Source organism: Haemorhous mexicanus, chromosome 3 (genome assembly GCF_027477595.1).
Source record: "Haemorhous mexicanus isolate bHaeMex1 chromosome 3, bHaeMex1.pri, whole genome shotgun sequence".
NCBI lineage: Eukaryota > Metazoa > Chordata > Aves > Passeriformes > Fringillidae > Haemorhous > Haemorhous mexicanus.
This window is the reverse complement of record NC_082343.1, coordinates 83,841,574-83,864,753: the sequence shown is the minus strand read 5'-3', so window position 1 is coordinate 83,864,753 and position 23,180 is coordinate 83,841,574. Positions and strand designations below refer to the sequence as shown.

The window sequence follows — 23,180 nt, the reverse complement described above, 5'->3', positions numbered from 1 at the left end:
ACAGAAACCCAGCCATGAATAAAGGAACAGTGGCAGGCAGAGAAACTCTGCTAAACTTGATCATCAAAAACAAAGCACACAACTCCCAAGACCAACAAATGAAAAAGTTTAGCCTGTTTGCCCTGATGGGCAATCCACCAGGATAAATCAGCCAAACCTCTGTCCCTACAATGCCTTGCACACACAAAAGATGATTGCCAAAAGGAATGTGAAGCTAATTTACGGATGCAAGGAGAAAAAAATTTGGGGATGCAGGGAGAAGATTTGGGATTACATAAACCTTGTTCTGAGATGATTGTAAGAAAGTGCAAAATTTCCAGGATCTCTAGGGAAAGAACAAAATATAGGTAATGAAACAAGTATGGGAAATAGAGGAAAAAAACAGATTAAAAAAGCTGATGACATGACCAGGTTGCTGGCCAGCACACTTGTCTGACTCAGCTGGACACTGACCATTGCAGCCCCTCCCACATTCTTACTGAACTGCATTTCTAACTGCTCTCTCTGTACAAATGTTCCTTGTTCTGAGCTTGTTGTGCATTTCCAGGTGTCCCTCCAATGCTCACATGCTCAGAGACATCACTGTCTTGAGCTGGAGACACGGCATCCAGCAGCCTTCCATATGTTGGGCTGGGACAAGTAGAATCCCACTGGTCCCACTGTAGACTGGATTTGGTGACCTCTAATGGTAGCAATGGCAACATGAGAATTTCAAGAAAAAGAACAACAGCCTCTCAATTTCTTAACATCAGAGCATAATCAAGTCCAGGCAGTCTAAAAATATATACCTTTAAAAATTACTTCCATATAACAAAAATCTGGTTGGTAATACTTACTTTTTTAGTTTTGCTTCCTTGTGAAAGCAGATAGTCTTGTCCTATGTTTTCTCTTAGTAGATCAGGCTGTACTTCACTGGTCGGAATTTCTTTCTCAGTCATCCTCTGAAAGTTACCGTCATTCAAGCTTGTCTGTAGAAAGATGCTTTCTTCTCTGTTAAACTTTTCAACTAAATTTTTCTCCCAAGATGTATTATTCTGGGGGTCTTCAAAGGGTGAGTGGCTAATGAGGTCATTGTCTGTGCTGCCTACCAGTTTCACAGGACTACAAGAAAAAAGAAGTCATATATAATGAGACTTTTGCCCTTTGCTTTTCTATCACTCTGGAAAAAGTGGGGCACTTTTCCCTTACGTATCAGCTGTAAAAACTGCCTGAATTTCAAAGAGCTACTAAGCCTCTTTTAAGACCCATCTTGTAGATTTAGTCATACAGATTCGCTCCCAGCTGTGTAAAAAGAGACACTTCCCAGCAGCAACTGTTTTTGTGGAGGTAGCATAATTGGCTACAAGAAAAACACCTGTAAGCCTGCAATTAACACTAATTAAAAAATGAGCAGTATTTCTGCTGAGTGCAGCTACTATGATAAGCTCCCTGAAGTTATCTGCTAAGCATAAGCTGTATTTCTGACAGTTGCAAGGCCTGTGCTGTCTGCTCTAGACAGAACAGCTGCAGCAAATAAGGGGGAAGTATGGAGCATAGGTTAGTAAGAATCACAACAGTGGGGCTTGATCTTAAAAGGATTTGAATATTAGATTATGGAGTTTGGAGAACTAGGATAGGATGTGGGCTGAAATCCTTGTATGGGAAAGGGGAAAGAGCAGAAGATTGGGAAGACTGAGATCCTAGCTGTGAGAGTGATGAACACTCTTCTAAATGATTTGACAAACATTACTTCTTATTACCTGAAGTAAGTATGGGAATCCCTGGTCTAAACCTATTAATACTGTATAATTCATTTAACAGTTCTCTGCAAATGCCATAATGCCAGTGCAGGATGTCACAAAATTCCAGTATTTAATTAGAGAAAGAGACAGATAAGTTATTTAGGAAGCTATTTTTCACAAATCATTAGCAGCTTTAGATTACTACAATTCTTAAAATACATCTTGAAATAAATACCGTTCAGGGTCCACATCAAAATTTCTGGTATTATACATATGTCCTGTAATTGTTTTCATCAATTCTTCCACAGTAGGTAAATCTAAGTAATGAGAAATAAATATAAAATAAATTTAAAGACAACCTAGAAAAAATATTTGTTACAAGGACAACATTTAAAAATGTTTCATAAATGAAGTGTTATAGATATTACTAGTTCACTCATTTTACAAGCTTGTACAGTACATGCCTTCCTTTGAGCTATTTACCTGAATCAACAGTTGACATGTTTTTTGCATAGATGTCCTTATTTTGTGAAATACTCTGCCCTAAGCCTTCTGAGACTGCCACTGCAGAATTGTGCAGTTTCTGCTCGCCAGTGTCCCCCAAAGACTGATCAATGTGATGATATGCCTGGTATAGCGCTTCCATGTCATTGGTGGTTTGTCCATAGGAAGCACCTGAGAAAAAAGCAGGCTTGTAAGAGACACTACTGGATTTTCTGTTTTGGGACACAATCCACTGGAGCCTCTGTTTCAGTTACTAGCTTGGTCTATTATGTGAGGAAAACAGTGATATCACTTGCATTAAAAAAATAATTTAAAATCTCCTTCTTCCTATGAAAAGAAAAGTTGCCAAGTTAATTAGTGCCTACTAAACAATCTCATCTAGAGTTTGCATTCCTCTCTCCCATTCTCCCCCATCTCAATATTTTAACAGCACCAAAATTAACAGCTTATGTTAAATGACTATTTGAACAGGTGCCATCACAGCCATAATCTGGATAAAGTGGCCTGTACCGTTGTGCGAAGTTTGACAAGAGAATGTATTTAATAATTCAGTTCAATGCTGTCAAAGAAGAATTTTAGATATAAGACATAACCAGAGGGGATGGTATTTAAACATAAATTTGCAGCATCAAAAACTACTTTGCAACAACCAAGGGTTTAGCAGAAACATCACTATTTCCTGAAGTATTTCCTCCTGCTTTCAAGATTTGTTGGCAAAAGCCAAGGGCTTCATGTTCCCCAGTAATCTAAGAAGTGAAGACACTGGAGTAACCTATTTTAACAAAGGAAGATTTTAGGTTTTGAGTTTTGTTGTGTGGTGGGGTTTTCTTTGGTTTTTTTCTTTCTCTAAAGCATCCCTCACCTGCTTCATTCATTTCAACTGCACTGACTTCTTCAGGCTGATCATGTTCACCTGGAGCTACATCTGATATTTCAACGGCCTTCTGAAGCTCTGCAGCAGAATCTTGTGAATCAAGCAATACAACTAGGAAGAGAAATGTTAAAGAAAACACAAATTCTCTTATTTATACTTCATTACACTGGAATTAGAAGTGTACCAGAGCTTGATGTCTTTAGTACACAAAAAATACTACGTAGATTATTTTATTGCCATTAGTGGAAAACCAATGAACTCTGATTACAAGTCTGAGTTCTGAATAGGTGTAATAAATATAAAAATACAATGATGATCACCTTGAAGTGTTAACATGTAGATTATTTTTAACTATTTAAATTTAACATTTCCAGTAGAACACAATAAAATAAGGTGAAAAATATCAAAATAGTAAAAATCAAGTAAGCAAGTTTCAAAAAGTTTCATTTAATCTTCTTCCACTGAACAAAGTTTATATTTTACCGTTAGCCAGCATGCCAGTGTTTGCTTCTTCCTAACAAAAAACCAAAAAACAAACAATTACTTTTTGACTATCAGGGAAAAAAAAATTGGACAAACTTTAGAAGTTGGTCCAATATCTAAAACAGTTTTTATAACTCAGAGCTAAGCAGTTATTCATTGTCCAAGAATATGCACCTCTCTCAAAAATCCTCCTTAGGATGCCATAAAGTTCTCAACATCCTGTACTCTATAAATCTTTTCACAAGTGAATAGAAATTAAATGCTCCTCTGCATAGAGGAACATTTTTGCACCTTCTCTTTTATTGTAACTTGAGAAACAAAAGTTAAGTAGCAGTAAGGACATTATTTACAGCTCCATTCTAACTTTTCAAACATTTATTAGAAATACCACTCTAATAAATTTATTTGAAAAGAATAAGAAAAAGCACAAATAAGTTTACCTAGTGAAAATGAATATAGGATGTTCTATAGACTTCTTCTGAAAAAAACCCAAATCTGCATGTGTGCTCCAGGGATGCAGCCATGTGCTCCAACATGTGCTACACATCAGAACACCTGACCAAGCCAGTGGACAGCAGTGCCCTCACAGCTCATACAGGTAAGCCTTTTGGGTCCTCTGTCCAAAAGGCTTCTCTGTACAGAATTAATTCCAGTGGTCTGTGTCACTTGCACCTCAAAAGCTCTGAGAGATTAATCACCACCCATCCTGAGGCTGAGTTTCTACCTGAGCTCATCATTTGTGCACTTCCACCCTCATTTCTTAACTCAAAGGAGGAGTAAGCAGGAAACCCTGTGAACAACTTAACCCCTTCTATGATCTAGCACAGGGAAGTGCATATCCTTAATAGAAAGATATAGTCTGAGAGCCACTATATTCTTTCAGACAGTATGCATCATATATTTAGTTACATATTACAGAACTTTTAAAATTCCTGCAAGTAACAGAAACAATTTAGCGAGCTATACCTGTTCTCGAGGACTTATATCAACTTCTGACACCATGTTTTGATTCACCTGATCTCCCTCCGTTTTAAGGGCAGGATTAGTATCTGTTTCTTCTTCAAAATCTTCACTGTAGCTACCTAAAAGAGTAAAAATAAATGTTAGATAGAATGAATACCAAAGGAAGATAAAGCACTAAGAGACAGCTATTTCCTTTTCCCCAATGCCTCGTCTAAAAACAGCTACTGCTAATGTCACTCCTTTTACAAAGGCAACAGAAAGTTTCCAAAACTGAGTGTGGTACTAAAACTGCAGTGAAAGTCACACATAGTATCTCTAAACTTAAAGGAAGCTTGCCTTGTGATCAGATATGCTTTGTCTCCTCAAGGTGTACTTGAACTGACCCCTTTTATTCAATTACTCTCTCTCACTTAGGGGTTAAATGATCCAATTCCAACCCTGTAGATAAAGTACTCTGTACATAGCAATGTTGAGGCTCAGAATCTGTAATTTGGCTTCTTATGACCTGCTTTGGTGGGCCAAAAGCCACTGTCAAGAGGAAGCACTATTTAAACCCAAGTGTGTCAGAGAATGAACTTTACAAGCCAGCCAAAGGCCTTTCCTTCAGTTACCTAGATCTTTCACAAGTTTTAGTTCTCTTTTGCTGTATCTCTCCCACTCAGCTCCTGTGGTTAACAGGCTCTAGTGTCTGCATTATCTGTAACACTTAAACCTAGAACTCTTGCAAAACACTGGATCATAATGTATTCTCTATGTGTTTATGGTTTACAAATAAATCCTCCTTATGCTTGGGAAATTCAATCCTGACAACAGGACCTCTCAAAAGTTCAGCTGAATATATAAATTTGAAAATACAATCCATTAAATTACATGAATACACACTATCATATGATGGCAATGAAGCATAAAATAAAGAGATGCGACAAGTGAAAGGCAAATAAGCAAGAAATGGAGCATGAAAATTTTGTGGGGAAATCAGGTAAGAATAATACTGCCGATTACAGAGATTAAACTCAGGTATCAGAAGATAGCACAAAAATACAGATGACAGTTACGACACTGGAGTAAATAAAATTTGAACATCAGAGGGTTTTTTTTCATTCATGAATGATGCAGGCTTTTTATTACTTTTTTTCCCCTTTTTTTTTTGGTCTTTTGGTTTACAATAGATTAAAATACACTTAAGAAAAGAAAAAGCACAGAAGCAAAAGTAAACACCTTAACCCCTCTGTATGAATAACAGCTGCACAGTCATAATGCAACAACAGCCTAAAAGGCTGATGTAAGAACGACAGGTGAAATAAAAGATTGTATTACCAGATTTCTCTTCATGTGCAGGTTCTTCTTCTTCTTTTTCAGCATTTTCACTTCTGAGAAATAAAATGAAAATTCTACTCTCTTTTTGGACAGCAAATAAATATACCTTTTTTTCTTGGAACTCTACCCTTTGATACTTCTTACAATTAGTAATAAAAGAAAAATTGTAATTTGGCCAACAAATCAAATCAAAGGTAAGAAAAATTGTAAAAGTGTCAGCAATTATTAAAATAAAGTATTTCCCAGCTAAAATTCTCAATCTAACTCTTAAAACCACTCCCTTTCTGCATTCTCTTCAACATTTACATTAACTTCTCAAAAAATTTATCATTGAGGTTTGCCTCCTGTTCTGATCCTGTCATTCTGGATTAACAAACTAATTTTTAAAACTGCCCACCTCTCCTTTCTTTCCCTTTTCCCATAAAACAGAAGTTTTGTCCTTATCTAAAGCTCTCCAGAATTCTACTCCTCCAACTGTTTTCACGTCAGAATTTGCCTCTGAACTCAGCATTTTCAGCAACAGCAGCCTGAACTTCCCCTTCATCCATTTCTCTCACAGATGTTTGATTTTCATGTAACTGATTATAAATGGGTTGCCCTAGTCTATGAACGTTAAGTATTTTTCCTCTAGATTCATTTGTAGTATCACAAAAAGTGACACAGAATGTTTCCTGATCTATTTCCTTGCTATTATCAGTTGTTACCTCTTTGTTTAGTTACTCCTTACAATTATGAATGTTGAGTTGTTACTACTGAGTTATGCAAGAAACTGTGGAGCTACATCCACTCATCACTAATTCATGCTCTCACTTTTATTTATTAAGCTCATTTCTTTCCTTGTCTTGAAGAAAAGAAAGCCAAACCACAATAAACAAACAAAAAACTGATAGAAATTATATACAGAATATCATCCAGATCTCAGTGGCCATACCCAATCCACATGTGCCCACTAATACAGTCCACAACTTTTCCTCCCTCTAAATTACCGTACAAATGGTGCCAGTATGACAGAATCATTAGAATCCAGCTCTTTATTTAATCTGGAGTAATCAATAGTAGAGGAAGCTTCTCGTTCAAGCTTGGCAAAGAAGATCTCTTTTTCTTCTTGTTCTTCCAAGGTATCCAATCCAACTCCTACGATACTTTGATTAGGCCCAGAAGCTAAAACTGAATCTAAATTTCAAAAAAGAAAATAAACTGTCTGTGCTGTATGTCCACACAGAATAGCCATAATAGTTAACAACAACTATAGACAGACTTATCAGTACTAATGGTATCAAATCATCACAAACTAGTATTAGGAGACTTCATGACACAGCTGACAGAAGTGAAGAATCCCATCTTGAAATGAATTAAGGTAAACTGCTTTTAATAGTAACTTATTTAGATCCAGTTAACTTGACAAAATGGTTGGGCTCTCAGTTCTCACCATTTGTTTCCAGGCTGTCTCTACTCAGAGAGGCAGCACCTCCATTACTCTTCTCAAGCTCCATCTTTTCCACATCCATGTTTTCATGACTTTCTCCCACAGGCTGTGAAGTGTTCTGCATCTTGACAAAGTTTCCATTGGCTTCAAGCATTCCTAGGAAAAAAGTTGCAGTATTCTTGACTACCATCTAAAAGCTACTTGTATGACATAGTCTTCAAGTCTCCTTCCAGAACCACCAGTTTTAATCTCACATTGCAACTGCAAAGATATGCAGTCTCACGAGTCGCGTTCACCTAATTTCCACTGATTCTATATGTAAATTTTGTTTAATTAATTAAGCTATTATAAACACTATCTTCCTATCCTTCATATTTGCACACACGCCTAAAGTCCAGCATGAGTCATATGCAACTGAGTTACTGTCACATTACTCATGAAAGACAATCTTACACATAGACCCTATACAGACACTGACATTTCTCTCTTAAAACCCAGTCCATTTTATTTGATTTACTACCTCAGATCACCACAGATTTTTTAAACTTGCTAAGCCACTGCCCTGGCAGCTACATTTCATTTGTTGCTTAAAGGCTATAAGGAAAAAAATAGTAATCAAAGTCTCTTAAACGTCCCTGTTGAACACCAGTTATGCCATTCTACACATTTATGCAACTACAACTTGTAGCTGCTCTCTCGTAATTGCAATTTCACTGTAGTGAGGGTTCAACATCACCTTAACAATTTTTTGCTGGCTCTCAGGCAGAACACTGCCATATCTACTTCCTCATGGAAGACTAAAAGCCAGATATTGCAGGACACTCCTAGTTAAAATTCTCCCTTTTGCCTGCCTGCAAAACACACACGTTTATACTTAAATTGTGAATAAGTTCTCTTTGGAAAAGGGATAGGGGAAAAACTACTTATGCATTTTATCAAAGGACACATGAAATTATTTAACAGTTCTCACAGAAGGGAACAGAAACTAAGTCTGTTTTTTCCAACATGAATCGCCAGTTGGTAACACTCAGAATTTTTTGTCCTGCCTGGCCACATGATGTTGAGATGTAGCTGTGTCCTTGTACTGAGCACACCAGAAGGGGTGAAGACACTGACAAGAGCTCATTTCCTGCTGCAGGAGACTGGAGGAGATCCATCCATCAACAACACTACATCAGTCTTCCATGTGCTGACCAAGTGCTTCAGCTCTGGGATCTTCCTCTGCTCTACAAGTCCATACAAGTCCCATTTAAAAATGCCATACTTGCCCATATCATGACAATGGAGAATCCTTTCCTTTTGGTACTGAAAATGTACTTAAGGTGAGGGAAGGCGGGAAAGTAGGAGCCTCAACATCTTTACCCTCCCTACTCAGCAGCCCTCAGCACGTTCATTCTGATTGCAAGAGCCTCCTTTTCAAAAAACCAGAATAGGTTTATTTTCTGGATTTTAATGACAAAGTCTCCTTGCATGTATCTTTGGGAGGCTAAGTGCAGAAGATTCCACACCCTGAAATCCACATCCCTGAATCTAACCTCAGCTCTGTCCTCAATACAGAGCTCTGACTGACTTGCCCTGCATTCAACAAATAAATGTCAGAGATGTTGTCTAAAGGTCAAGCTCCACACGTATAGAAAGTTAATGCCTAAATAAATACATATTGCTACATTGAAAAGCAGAAAATGGAAAGCTCAAAGCGCTGAACAGAAGTAAAAAAACTATCAATAGCCTGTTTCTCAGGTGGCCAAATGCAGTAATTTAAAGTCATTTACTCAGATAGCACTCTATTCTAGTTATCAAGACAGCAAATAGGAGTCTGTTTGCAGCTGTGTCATAAGTTTTTTGCAGAGCTTTAGATTAGCCATACCCTCACCAGACCTCCAACACCTTATTTTTGAATGAGACTACTTTAGCAGAATCAAATGCTAACTGCAACTGACCTCCTATGTAGAGATTTGCAAGAAAGAAGGGATTATACAACAGTAAAAAACCCCAATTAGAATGTTTAATAGAACAAAAGTTTAAAGAAAACATTTTCCTGTGTTTTTTTAATTTAAATCATCACATATCGAGTGAAATTTCTTAGCAGATGTACACTGGCCTTGAAGGCTTCACAAGGTTTATGTAAGCTATCTAATCATTTTTAAATATTTCGCTAGTCAGGGTTTGAGTCAAATCAAAGGTTTTTTTAAAAAGCACCTTCCTTAATAATCTGAAAATCAAATACTGCTTCTGCTGCCATTAAACTTTGCAGCTTAGCCACTCTCAACACCCACGCACACCCCTTACTGCTAGGGAAGGCAACGGTATTTGTTTTCTCTCACGGTACACAACCTGAACTTTGAGAAACTTAACAAACTTGGAAAAAATATCAACTCATATGGATTTAACAGTCTCTTCATTGTATTTTTGGCTGTTTGAACACTCCCATGGATTTCAGTGAGGCTAGCAAGAGTTATTTGTTTTTGTGGGATGGGTATTTGTTACTTCTCTTAAAAGCTTCTTAAGTAGTTATCCTAAATGCCAAATATTTTGTTACCTGTATGATTCTAATCAACATTTTGTAAGGCTAATGATATAGAGTATTCTTTTTTAAAGTACAGCCACTTGAAATTAATTAAAAAAAGAACCTGAGTTTCACTTTGAAAAATATTTCTTACTACCACACCCACAGAGAAACATTTGAAAACATAAATACAAAGGACTCAAACTGATAATGACAAACATCTACTTCAAAAAGTAACTTATTTTTTTCTAATCTGACCAAGACTGTCAGAATTGAGTCATTTTACCTTTTTAATATCATACAAAATACAGTAAATTTTTTACCCTCAGAATTGTCTGGACTGTCAGAAGCGAGGGCTCCTTCTTCTTTGTTCAAGTACGAATATTTCTTGTCCTTATGAAATTTTTCCAACATTTTGGATTTAGACAAAGCCTTGCTGCGAGATGCACTGGAAGATTTAGAGGGAACTACTTCTAAGTGTACATAAACATTATACATTTTAATACATAGTGGACAGGGAATAAAGAGAAGAACGAGATGTGAGACCTCAAAGTGACACTTCTGAAAAAGTAATACAGTTCAGTTTCTTGTACACTGAATTACTTCTAATTTTCTACTTGTAAGTAAAAACTAAAGGTAATACTTATAACTTCTGGAAATAGAACTACTCTTCTCCATCCTTTTTTTCTTATTTTTAAAAAGGTTCTTGATCCAGGTATACTTTGTATTCAATTACACTGTCCTAGGAGCTCAATAAATGACCTGAAAACAAAGAAAACTAGTAAAACTACTTCAACATAAAAGGTTTTTACTACGAGGTTTGAAAGGAAGCATGTAGACTGGTACAAAGAAAAGTGGGAAAACATAGGTACGTAAGTATAAATTACTACTGTCTTTATCACTGTCAGATATAAGAACTGCATTTGTTTGCTCAAACCCTTGTGGGGACTTGCTCAGAAGCAAAGCAAATTCCATTCACGTTAGCAGAATTCAGTTTTATTAATTTTACCTATGCTGAAGACTGCTCCCATGATCAAAGAATCAAGAATGGTTTGGGTTGGAAAGGACCTTAAAGGACCATCCAGTTCCAATGCCCCTGCCATGGACAGGGACACCTTTCACTAGACCGGATTGCTAAAAGACCCATCCAATCTGGCCTTGCACACTTCCAGGGATGGGACATCCACAACCTCTCTGAGCAATCCATTCAGTGCCTCATCACTCTCACAGCAAAGAACTTCCTCCTAATATTTCATCTAAAGCTACTCACTTTTAGTGTGATACCATTCCCCCTTGTTCCGTCACTACATGCTCTTGTCAATAGTCTCTCTCTATCTTTCTTGCATGCTCCCTTCACCTACTGCAAGGGCACAGTTAGGTCACCCTGAAGTCTTCTCTTTCCTGGGCTTAACAAAGCCAATTCTCTCAGCCTATCCTCACAGAAGAGGTCCTCCACCCCCCTAAGCACCTTAGTGGCCTCCTCTGGACTCTTACATGACAGCTACACTGCAGCCTTCACATACCTTACGCTAGCCAGACGGTCTGTATTGGATTTTGCCATGGTGTAATTGTCACAGTGGAAGAGGCTTCAAAATTGAATAATTCTGACAAAACTCTTAGTTATGGGTCTTTTGAGTTCACCTTGACACAAGAGAGAGTAGTCTAGGACATCAAGCCAAACACTTCTGCTATTTAGAACAGGAGTATAGGGATATGTGACCAGACCTTAACATGGCTCAAACATCCAAGACACCTAAAGCAAGCTGGTACAGCAAGGAGAGAAATGGTATGAAATCCATTCTGATACAATGCATAAGCCCTTTATTCCCTCAACTGATGTGTAAGTTCACTAGCAAGGCACTGCTTCTCTAATCCATTTTCTCACACACTTACTGGCAAACTAGAAGTGTTTTCAGCATACCATCTATTGTAAATAATGCAAACACCTGATACCTTTTAAAACAGTAATTTGAAATATGTACAGAGGTCCTCCTACTGCTCATAATTCAAACATTAATCCTAATTTGAGAAATAAATTCATTTTTAGCATTTATCTCCCAGAGATGCTTCTCTATGCCATTCTATGCAAATGAGGCTTATGAAAACATATATATACATTTTTCTACACTGCACATACACTCTAGAAAACTAATACAGGGAGATGCTCTATAGGCTACAAACTAGATCACCAACATGATCCAAAGACCAAGTGCCAAATATTTCATTGTCATGGCTCTCCAAAAAATTACTGATCTGCTTGAATTTAACACCAATGACAAGTTAACTGCTATTGTCTTTTTACAGAAGCATTTAATGGATCAATGCTTATAATTCCTACTTATTTGCTAGAGTTTCTTTTCAGTTAACAAAATGACTCACATAAAATGCTGAATCTAAAGTTACACTGGCTAAAATAATCCTGCAGATTAATCAATTTAAGTTTTTCATTTATACCAACTGCTGTTTCCATTCCAGGGGCAGCATGCACAAAGCAGCACAGCCGTCAGCAAAAAGAAAAGAACCACATCAACAGAAAATAAGCAAAATGCTTATCTGACTGCTGTCTTTGAAATTAAACAAGTAGAACAATGAATATTAATATTTCTCGAGTGTGAAATGCAGGAAGTGTCACAGACTTTCTACTTACTAAAGATATGCTTAGTACATTTTGTTCAGATTTTTGAAGTTATTTCCCCCTTTCCCCAGGCTGGCATGAAATACTGTCTGTCCTACTACACCATTAGATGTAGTATGTAGTGACATATGATTCTACAACAACCGAGCAAAAATTCACACAATTATTAATTTCTTCTGAAAATGATAAAAGAAGTATGTGGCACCTTGGTCAAATGGACAGTTTGCTAAGGATTTTCTACAGGAAACACACTAATAATACAAGGTTGATACTGAATAAATATATCAAAACATATTTAATCAAATACCAGACTGGGAATCTGAATGGGGACTCTTTTGTTCAGTATTTTCCACTACTTCAGCATGGCTTTCTGTCAGTTTCTTCTCTTTTCTCACTTTAACAAATTTTATTTGAAAATCTTGAAAAGACAAACAGCAGGAACAGACATGCAAGACAGGACAGGAAATTTAGTATCCAATTTCTTTCTATCATTTAAATGACAAAAGCAAGTAGAAAGGACATCACCTAGGTCTCCAACCTGTCCAATATGGAAGACAGTGTCTTGAATCATAATTTGCACATTTCAGTTTAAAGCTGAAGAACAAACAGTTTAAACGTGCCTAGAATAACTAGTGGCGTTATTTTAAAATGCACTTTATATTTCTCAGTGAAACAGGCTATTAGTTTAACTCTCTACCTATTTCCTGGCACTTCTGCAACAAGATGTCTTGGGAAAAAAAAAAGAACAGACATCAAGTAAGTGTAGAGCACATACTTAATCTTCTTCTCTTTGTCTTTCAAGAAAGCGTGCTATAGATACTGAAGTAACTCAAAAGCAAAACCTCAAACTGCAAGCAACATATCAGCTTGGTGTATTACACAAACATTATCTTTAAACAGTCACACCCAAAGATATCAACTTATACATATGGAGCATGCATTTGTAATGAATGCAGTGCCACACTGTGGGTGAAAGTAAGATTTAAGCATTAATACAAGTTTGATTCATGATGATAAAACAACTTTAAAAACACTAATTCTATTAGCTGATCGTCTGTTGACTATGTCCTCTCTGCAACCAACATGAAGGTTCAAGCCTAGAAGGACACACAAGGGTCTCCAAAAATTTTGAAGGATGCTGACATTACACTTTCCTGAAATTAAATTCAGCTTATTTTCATGTTTGTTAGCATCACAGGGGTGTTATTATTTTCTCCCATAAGAAATTATTTTGCTATTTAGGAGATGTTTACATGCAAGCTTATAAAGAACTACAAGTCTAAATCATCATCTTCTCAGTCATCCAGTGCAGTAATGTTGCTGCAGCATCATCCACTTCTAATAGGTTTGAGCAGCACACCACACAACATACACACACTGAGAATATTAGACATGGCAAAATGGTATTTGACAAAGTACTTGGAAGCACACAAGAAAAACAGAGAGATACACAGTGGAAAACATGAGCAGTTCTGGAAGCCTATGAACACTGAATTTCTTATAGTCACCTGACCTGTCATTTTAAATCACCAGAAATACATCTACATGAAGTAAAATTATAGCCACATAAAACTGCAGAGGAAAACTCAGTTTATCCCAAAGGTGGCCAAGGTGGTCTCTGCAAATGGCTCTCTTTTGACTCTAGGTTAATTGCCCTATAACTAGACCCTACCTTGCAGATAGGCATTCAGCACAGCACATTTTGCAACTGCTACCGTTTCCAAGTGTCCAGTGTGACAAATATATCCCTTTCCTCAAGGGATGCCACAACCAGGAGATCCACTTCATGCCAGGGAGTTACCACATTCTTGCTAAGACAGGAAGAGGAAGGCCCTCTAGCAGGAATTAAAGGCCCCTCTGCTTGGCAAAATCAAAGTAGTAGGTGGGATATGGCATATTGCATATGCTCCATGAGGGTGGTATTCTATGCAGAGTGGTGACAGAGCAGTAAATGAAATAAAACTAATAATCTACCAGGCAAAAACAGTGCTCATGGAAGAATTCTGTGCACGGATCTGGCACACTCGGTGTTCACTCCTATATTCTCAGCTCTGTTATGTCCAGCTGCCAAGATGTTGGATCATGGAGTCAAAATGCATTACACACAGTTTACTTTCAGCTCCCTCCAAAAAAAACCCAAAAACCAGCCCCTCATCAACAGTATGAATATGAACAGGCTAGCTTCTTTTGCATGTAAATTGATTCCATACTAGCAAAACTGGGTAGGCTCACCTTCGGAATGTTTTTCTGTTAAATGAGAAGCTTTTCTTAAGAGAGACCTTGAAAAGTTTACCAGATATTTCACACATCAGTAAATTGTAGATCAAGTTTGTTCCAGTTCTAATAGCTTTACCTCTAGCCAACCTGCACAACTGGTAAGATAGTCTTAATTTTAAAAACGACAGCGGTGGAAATTGTTTGGATAGAACATCTCAATATAACTACATTGTCTCTTGTGACTCTGTTTTTAATTTTACTTAACCACACAAGCACTGTTCTCTAAAATTTGTAATCACCCTGTCCTTTATGAACCTATTTCAGTGTGTTTTCTACCATAAGAAGTATCAAAGTTGGGTTGCCTCAAGCATCTCACAAAAACCATGGAAACATGCTGAGCTTCTAAAGTCATCAGAATTTTCTTTGACTGCATGTAGAAAATTGAGATCATGGTAACCTCTTAATTCTCACACTGCCCAGCAAGAACACTCTATCCTTACATTATTTGAAAAGCTGTAAGGAAATCATCATATCTCATAACCACCTGATAAGAACTTTCTAATATCCATCTGAGTTTTACATAAACATCTTAAAAGGCCAAGACAGGTAAGAAGTCCAGGTACCACCTATTAGGATTAAGCCTAAATGGCACAACTGCTGACTAGGATTTGACTCCTCACTAAGATGACACTGACAGCTAGTCTTAAAATCTGAAACTACCAGCAGTATTTTAACTCTGTCAGATGAAAAAACTGATTTTTGTAACTTTCTGTTAGGGTCCACTTGCAATTAATACAAATCATGAGAATTAAGAAACCACCAATTACTACAAGAAGAAGAGGCAAACATCCTGTGTAAACTCACTACTACTACTACTACTACTTCTTGTTGGGTTTTACTACCCAACAGGAAGACAATGTAGAAATTGAAAAAAAATAGAGGTGGAAAGCTTGCAAACAATTATATATTTTCTTCCAGAACGAAGTGACCATGTCAATACTGAACCAGCAATCATGTCATCTACAGCCCATTTCGCCCGAGCCACAGCTCTTGGCAAGGGAAATGCTGAGAATACTGAAGACATACATTTTGGATTCAGCTGGTGTTGAAAAGTTTTTCTTTCTTTGTGCTTTTCCAACCTACTACAAATGTTTCAGTTAGCATGTTTATACAAACTGGTCTTTTTCCACTACAGTTTTGAAAACAGAAAGCTATAAAAAGTCAGTATAAATAACAGGTTGGCTACAAAACACATATACCAATATTTCTGAGAGTTTGTAAGTTATATTTTCTAACTATTTTACTATTTATAATGTGCTTATTTTTTACAAGTTTTATTAATTCAAAAGCTACAGAAAAAAACCCCATCAGACAGCTAGCATATGAATCATTAAAAAAATACAATTCTATTTGACTTTTATGCTTTAAAAACTTGCACTGTAACATTCTAAAACACTTGAGTGGCATCAGCTTAACCTCAAACCAGGCCTAACATGCCGTATGAGAAAGAACTAGTCTGACCCCCTGTGGCCAAAATATTGCAAAACTTTAAATTTACCACCATCATCCGAGTCTTCCTCAGATAACCACCAGGGCACTGAATCCTTTTTCTTCTTTTCTTTTTTCCTGGGCTGTCCCAATTTCTCAAGAATGCTGGACTTTTTCTTTGCATTTCCAAGTGAATCATCTGAAAGAGACTGAATAAATTGCATACAATATTAAAGTGAGCTTTTATATTTTTACATGGTTTCAACCACTCAATTCTGGGCTTCTGAGTCCAGATGCCTCTCATTACTCCCCACTGTTTGCCTTTTTTGTACATGCATGACAAAACTGATTAGGAAATAATAACAATATTCATATGGTATAATACTGTATATTTTAATAATCCCGCTGCCAGAATTTGGATATACTAGAAGTTGACTGCTTCAGAGAATGTATGTTCAAACGAACAGCATCATCAGCTCTTTTTCAATTAGTTAAGACATGTAAGACCCAAGACTCTGACTATATCCCTGAAGATAATGAAGTAGAGCAGAAACAATTTTACCTTGTCCTTGCTTTGTACATGAACATTAGTATTAATATTCTAAAAATAAATATGTACTAGCAACATTCTGGCTGCCGGCAAATCAGATTTCAGAAATTAATTTTATACTTTGTATTAATGGAATATAATAAAAATGCCAGAGCCACTCCTACCCAGCTGTATATTAAACTTTCATATGTGATAGTCATCCATGCTGATTTTGACTGATGGCTTAAATCAATGGAAAAAAAAACCTGAGTATGGACACCATATGAATTTAAGTTACTGATAAGTAACAGGAAGGAAAAGACAACTAACCTCTGCTCCTTTCCTTTAATAAAGCTCTTTATGGCCTACAGCAGGCTCAGAGTCACAATTAGCTATCCACACACTGAACAAGGAAATATTCATTAAACTACTGCACTGCAACCTTATGTTCTACATATTCTTTGTGCAGCAAACTGGGGTTAAGGGGAATGGAATACTTTTAATCTAAATATTTAACTGTAACTGTTAAAACCAATTGTCCCAGAGTGTCTTAGAGAATGTGGTGCACAGACTCAGTAAAAGCCATAAAAGGTAAGAAATAAAGAATTCACATATGAAATGCATCACATGGGAAAATTTCAAAAGCTTCGCTTTTGTAATAGTCACAAATAAGAAAATCTGATGGTATAAACCCAATATTAGAGGCAACAGGATTGTGGATGCTTAGCATGTAAAACACAAGGGTATGTTTTATTAAAACAAGCCTCTGCAATCCACTGCCTCCTATTACATTAAAAACAGTGCCATAAAAGCCTACTTTTACTATGTGACTAAAAATCAACTTCTCTGGGCTTAACAAGAACATTCAAAAATCAAATGCCAATTATATAAAACTATAATTTAAGGAAAAATAATTGTAATAAAATATTCTTATTAGTTTCTCTGATCAAGAACACCTTTAGAGCTTTTAGTTTCACTAGAGAAAACTAAGTGCCTGTCATACATCTCAGAAAGAAAGAAGTGCTCTGAGCCTCGCACTTCAAAAAACCACAATTTTAATAAATTACAAAACTGCTAGACAACAGGATGTATTGCAATTTCTCTAAGTTGGCTCTGTAACATAGAACAAAACAGCTTTATACTTCTAATAAATATCCCACTAATAACAATTTCCTGACACTAGTCACAACACAAGTACTAGTGCCAGTGTCCCCAAAGGTCAGACTACCTCCTGCTAGCTGGAAGTACTGACAGGTGCTCGATGCAAACAAGCTCTGTTATCACTTGCTGTTTCTTTTACAACTAACAGTATCCTCTGCTCTGCAAGCAGAACTTCAGTGAATGCTCCCACACCATACTGGATTGTAACTAAAGAACCTGCAACTCCCACAGGCTGTGCTCAATTTCTGGAAACCTTCCATGTCCAGCCATCTTGTCAACTGCAGACAGTAAAGGTGCAGCTGGGAGAGAAATGCTGACACAAAAATACTGCTGCATTTTTCCCAACATATCAGTTGTCTCAACAGCAAAACTTCCAGATTTTTTTTTTTTTCCTTTGAAAAAAAGGTAAATCAATCAATCATACATCAACTTTTTGGACTTGTAATGACTTCTCAGTACCAGTAAGTGGCACCAATTTGTTCCTTCCCCTTCTCCATAAGACAGCCTCCCAGCCTTCCAGGAACACAGACAAACAAAAAGTGTCAGTTGTTTAATCTCAACATTAATAAAAGCCTAAAGAGGCAGTTTTAAGAACTGGAACAACTACATGGCACATCATCAGCTTACCACCTCCTTTGCATGTGAAGGAACTTAAAAAAAGATAGGTAATACAGAATTTGATCTAAACCACTCAGATCTTCATGACCAGTTGTCCTAATTAATTCATGAAACCAGTATTTTTCAATTAAATAAATCTATTCCAAAATATGCTTTTATTACACAATAATATATTAATCTTTTTGATCTTTTAATAAAAACTTGAAATGTTTCTCTAACATGGCCTAATGTGCAGTGTGTCTCTTCCAGATACCATTCTACAGATATTCTAATGAGGATGGTATAGTCTTTCCTTTTGAAAGTCTTCCTTCTCCAGTATCCATGAATATCAAGCAGAAGAAAGGTCAACTGAAAATACTAGAAGCAGACAACAGCTTTTTCACAACATTGCTTTGAGTCATCAAAAAAGGGCAATTAATTCAATTAATTGAAGCACTGTGCATTAGAAAGACTTCCTCGCATTGCAGATCCCAAGAGAACATCACAGCCAACACAGCAAACACTGAAAACCTGGAGCTAAACCAGTATGACAGATGATGCTTAAGGGAAATCCAATTGACAATAGGGGGAAGCATACCAAAACAAGATACTGATGGTGAGGAGTGGATGGACGACAGGAACACAGACAGTGGAGGAGGAAGGATTATGGGAAGAATTATGGATGACAACAGGCTGTCTTGGCAAGGGGTTGGGAAGAAGCATGACCAGGCAGAGGGAATAATTAAAGGATTTATCCTACATGCAGTCATTGTTATTACACATTTGTGTTTCCTTCTGTGTAATAATAGTCTAGAAAATCCAGTGATAGATTTTAAAGTTCAGCTTTTGTACATGCCAAAAAACTAAGTTTAATCCTCATATTAGACCTGCATCATCCAGCTGTATATACAGTCTTTCTTTTAACTTCACATGTTTTAATCACAAACATCCATACACAGCCTCACCCCAAAAACAGATTCCTTAAGAGTTATTTAAAAGGGAAAAATCCTGCTCCATTTCCTCTTTGAAAGATTTGCCTAAACAATATTAAGTCTGCCCCAAACTACTGAGAAACAGATTTTACTATTCCCCACCTGCTGCGACACTCTCAACACAAACACCACCTACAGAGAGATTTCAAGAAATGGAGCACATCAGTTTCTCATCTTTCTAATATTAAAAGGCCAAACACTTTTTATAAAAAACAAAAGCAAGGAGAAGGACATAGCAGAAGATGCCTGTGTAAAAATAACAGAGAGTAGATAACACCATTGTTATCTGGATCTGCATCTAGCTGGCAAAAAACACAATGCATATTTTTAATAACTGGATTAGCAGTTGGAAAACAGTTTTGGATTGAAATTATTAAAAAAATTAAGACATGAATAGTTAAAGTTACATTTTCTGGGACATTGCAAATGCCACTTAGAATAATTCAATAGTTATTTGAATTTCATTTTTTTATGAGCATCCTCAATGTGGGCAATAGCTAAGGGGGAAGAAGAGCATGTCAAATGAAGAATGAAATACTAGAAGCAATCACATGCAGAGTTTTGATAGATGTGCATAACAAATAAAAGAATAAAACTCCTTTCTCTTCCCCAGAACAACTCCCTCTGTAACAACAGTAAGTAAAGAATTTTGAAGGAAATGTAAAGACTAGTTTTCTAATTTTACTGACATTAATAATTTCAGTGAGTTCAGGAGTGCTAACTTAGTTACATCATTAAATTAAATTACTTCTCATAAGTCATTAAATTGTAACACAACCTCTACTTTAAAAAAAATTCAAGCATACATTACAAATAACAGAGACCCCAGAAATATTCTCTGCCATCACTAGTTATGCTTATATACAGAATTAAGATCTAGTAAAGGTCTTATGTAGCAGTATTTATGTTTTAGGGTTACCACACCATGTTCTGACAGACCAGAGGGCAAGTTCTGAAATTACAGGTCTATTTGCATTGAAAAAAACATACCTAGTCAGGGCATTTAGATCATCTCTGATTATTCTTAGCTTAAGTCACAACCCACAGACTTGCATGATTTTGCCAGTACTCAAAACCATGAAGCACCATGAGGAATTAAAGGAATCTAACTCAAGTTTTCTAATCACTACAACATGCTTCATATCATACAAGAATTTTTAAATATAATTCAGTGAGAGTAAGCACTGCACAGAAAAATACAGAATTTTTTAAAATGTAGCTTGTGTTTATATACAGGCAGATTTTTTTTTTACCTCATTTTCAATTATATATCAATTTGAAGCTTCTGGTACTAAGTAGCACCAACAATAAAACCAAAACAAAAATCAAGAACCTGGTTGTTTCTGAAGATAAAACCAGGCAATGAAAAAATATTTATTTAATTACAAAACTCTTCTCTTGATTTCAGTACAGCAAAATAGTATGAATTTAGCTTAGCAATTAAGACCCATAGATAAGACAGCTACATTAATTATGTGATAAAAGGAGAGCTGAATCTTACATTTCATATTCTTCCATACTCAATTTTCCCCATTTTTAATAGAGAATAGGCATGTGACCTTGCTCTCAAACATACCTCTTTCAGAAACTCTTCAAACTGCTCATCTAATTCTTCCTTTGAAAATCGATGAGCCATAATTTGCAGCTGGATTTTACCTTCCAAACAACTGAGTCTAAAACCAAAAATTTAAATTCAAGTTAATTAAATGCATTCTGAAATTGATGTAACCTAATGATTTGCGTGAATAGAGCTATAAGCAAAAAAAACCCCAATCCAAAACTTGAGAGATGACAAACACCATCCCTTATGAAACTATTTACTGAATGAGACAATTAGCGCAAATGTACCTAGATCACCCAAATTCCTTACAAGCAAAATACTCATTTCCAAAACACCAGCTTCAGCATTTAGACTTTGAGGGATAAATAAAATATGATTCACTTGAGCATCTTTACATTTTTCTTCAAAAAACAGCTCTCTTAGCAACCCAAGCATTTTGTTAATAATCAAAAGAGAATCTACTGCAGTAATATTTTCATTTTAAGGGGTTTTAATTCCTTTCTATGTTTCTTCTCCAACACTGGGGACATCTGGTACTGTTAGTTTTGCTTCATCATCTCTACTGTGCTTTGGATTTAGTAAACAATAAATACATGTAAATCTTTTTATGGTTAGGGAATGGCATTTGGTTTGATCTACCCTGACACAGAATGCCAATGGCACTTGCCCCCCTCTCCTTCCCGTAAGTCTGCATCAACTTCTCAGGTATAAAATATGCCCAACAACCAAAAGGTTGCAAAGCTTTTGTGTATCACACTGCTCAACACATATGGCTGCCTTCAAAACGACATATGTATGGCAGCATTAAACCGCACTAGCATCTTCCAGCCTGAGAAGTGTGATGTAAACATAAAAGGGCTAAACATTTGCAAAAGTGCTTTTACCATTAAATAAAACTTCTCCCAGTATGGAGCCCACTCAGTACACAGGACTGTTACCTACCTAGTAAATTGATTTTGACAGGCGAGTTGTGACAACTGTTTCCTGCTTTCACTCCTTATCCATCCATAGACCACCCGACACTTTGGCTTTGGCAGTTAAAAAAAAGAAGTTTTATAGGAGGCTGCCCAGGCGTTGAATTCAGCACGATATCCTTATGTAAGCGTTTGGACAATATCTCTGAAAACATGGTAAGGAGATTAAGAACGTTACCTCTCAGGGCACACATAATCCAGCATCCTTTTATACTTTCACATCAAAGAACACTTGATGTTAAACACAGGATGCTTTAACAGTTTACTAACTGCGCCAGCTACTTTAGCAAGTGGGGAATATTTCATTCTAGCCTTGCCAGGAAAACAAAGTGATTCTCCTGACATTATCTTTACTTCTTCCTACATTAGAATGACGGCTTTCTTCTGCCTGCCCTCTAATTGTATCTTTTATAAAAACTAACAATGTGTAACTTAAAGGACAACAAACAGGTTTACAATTTCGGTAACAGAAGATCATAGGCAAACATTAACCTTAGCAAATATACTTTTCAGCCACATCTTCAGACCTGGCGGCTCACAAATGACTTCGCGCACAAAACAAAGGCGCCACTTGCGGGGATATATACTACAACACAGCGCAAAAAGCGGAAGTTTTGAGGAGGTATGGCTAAACCACAGGGATGGAGGAAAACTTAAATAGCCTAACACATTTCACGTAACCTTTTAATCATCCCAGCCGTGACCTGATCGTCTTCCTCCTCCTCCGGCTTTCCCTGGAGCACACGCGCGGCTGGCGCACGGCAGCGCGGGGGCTCGGGCTCGGGCACGGGCGGGCAGGGCTCGGCTTCTGCGGACGGGCGCCCCGGGGAGCAGCGGGAGACGGAATTGGCCGCGGCTCGGAGCCGAGCGCTGCCCGGGCGCCGGGCGCGTACCTGCACCACGCCGGGCCCCGCTCAGCCACGGCCGCCCCGCTCGTCCGCGGCGCGGTTGCCCGGGAAACCCTCCCGGCCACCGTCCCGCCCGCCAGCAGGGACCGCGCCACGTGATTCCGCCAAATCCACCCGCTTCCCTCTGCTCCGCCCGCCCCGCCGCGGGACACTCGGCACGGCGGCGAGCAGGCGGGACGGGAGGGGACGGGCCGGGGTGCCATGCCCGCCGCGGGACACCCGAGGGGACGGGGACGGGAACAGGAACGAGCCGGGCGCCATTGACGGGCGGCACTGGCGGAAGGGGCCGGCGTGCGGAGCGGCGCCCCCTGGCGGGTGGGGGTG

General features: G+C 37.6%; 1 protein-coding gene across 4 annotated transcripts in view; it reads right to left on the bottom strand.

The window, feature by feature from the left end:
* Positions 1-22,911, bottom strand: part of CEP162 (centrosomal protein 162) — a 44,453-nt gene extending 21,542 nt beyond the window's left edge. The window contains exons 1-13 of one of the 4 annotated variants that reach the window (XM_059842520.1): positions 22,630-22,911; positions 21,917-22,093; positions 20,990-21,086; positions 16,208-16,343; positions 7,292-7,444; positions 6,849-7,035; positions 5,863-5,915; positions 4,549-4,664; positions 3,583-3,613; positions 3,088-3,210; positions 2,205-2,396; positions 1,957-2,038; positions 837-1,101 (exon numbers count right to left, since the gene is read on the bottom strand). In XM_059842520.1, coding sequence (XP_059698503.1) covers positions 837-1,101; positions 1,957-2,038; positions 2,205-2,396; positions 3,088-3,210; positions 3,583-3,613; positions 4,549-4,664; positions 5,863-5,915; positions 6,849-7,035; positions 7,292-7,444; positions 16,208-16,343; positions 20,990-21,049 — 1,398 coding nt within the window. In that variant the 5' untranslated portion in view covers positions 21,050-21,086; positions 21,917-22,093; positions 22,630-22,911. Of the gene's footprint in view, positions 1-836; positions 1,102-1,956; positions 2,039-2,204; positions 2,397-3,087; positions 3,211-3,582; positions 3,614-4,548; positions 4,665-5,862; positions 5,916-6,848; positions 7,036-7,291; positions 7,445-16,204; positions 16,344-20,989; positions 21,087-21,916; positions 22,094-22,440; positions 22,578-22,629 lie in introns of those variants that run through there. The other 3 variants (XM_059842517.1, XM_059842518.1, XM_059842519.1) reach the window with 3 other exon arrangements.
* Positions 22,912-23,180: the final 269 nt, after the last annotated feature.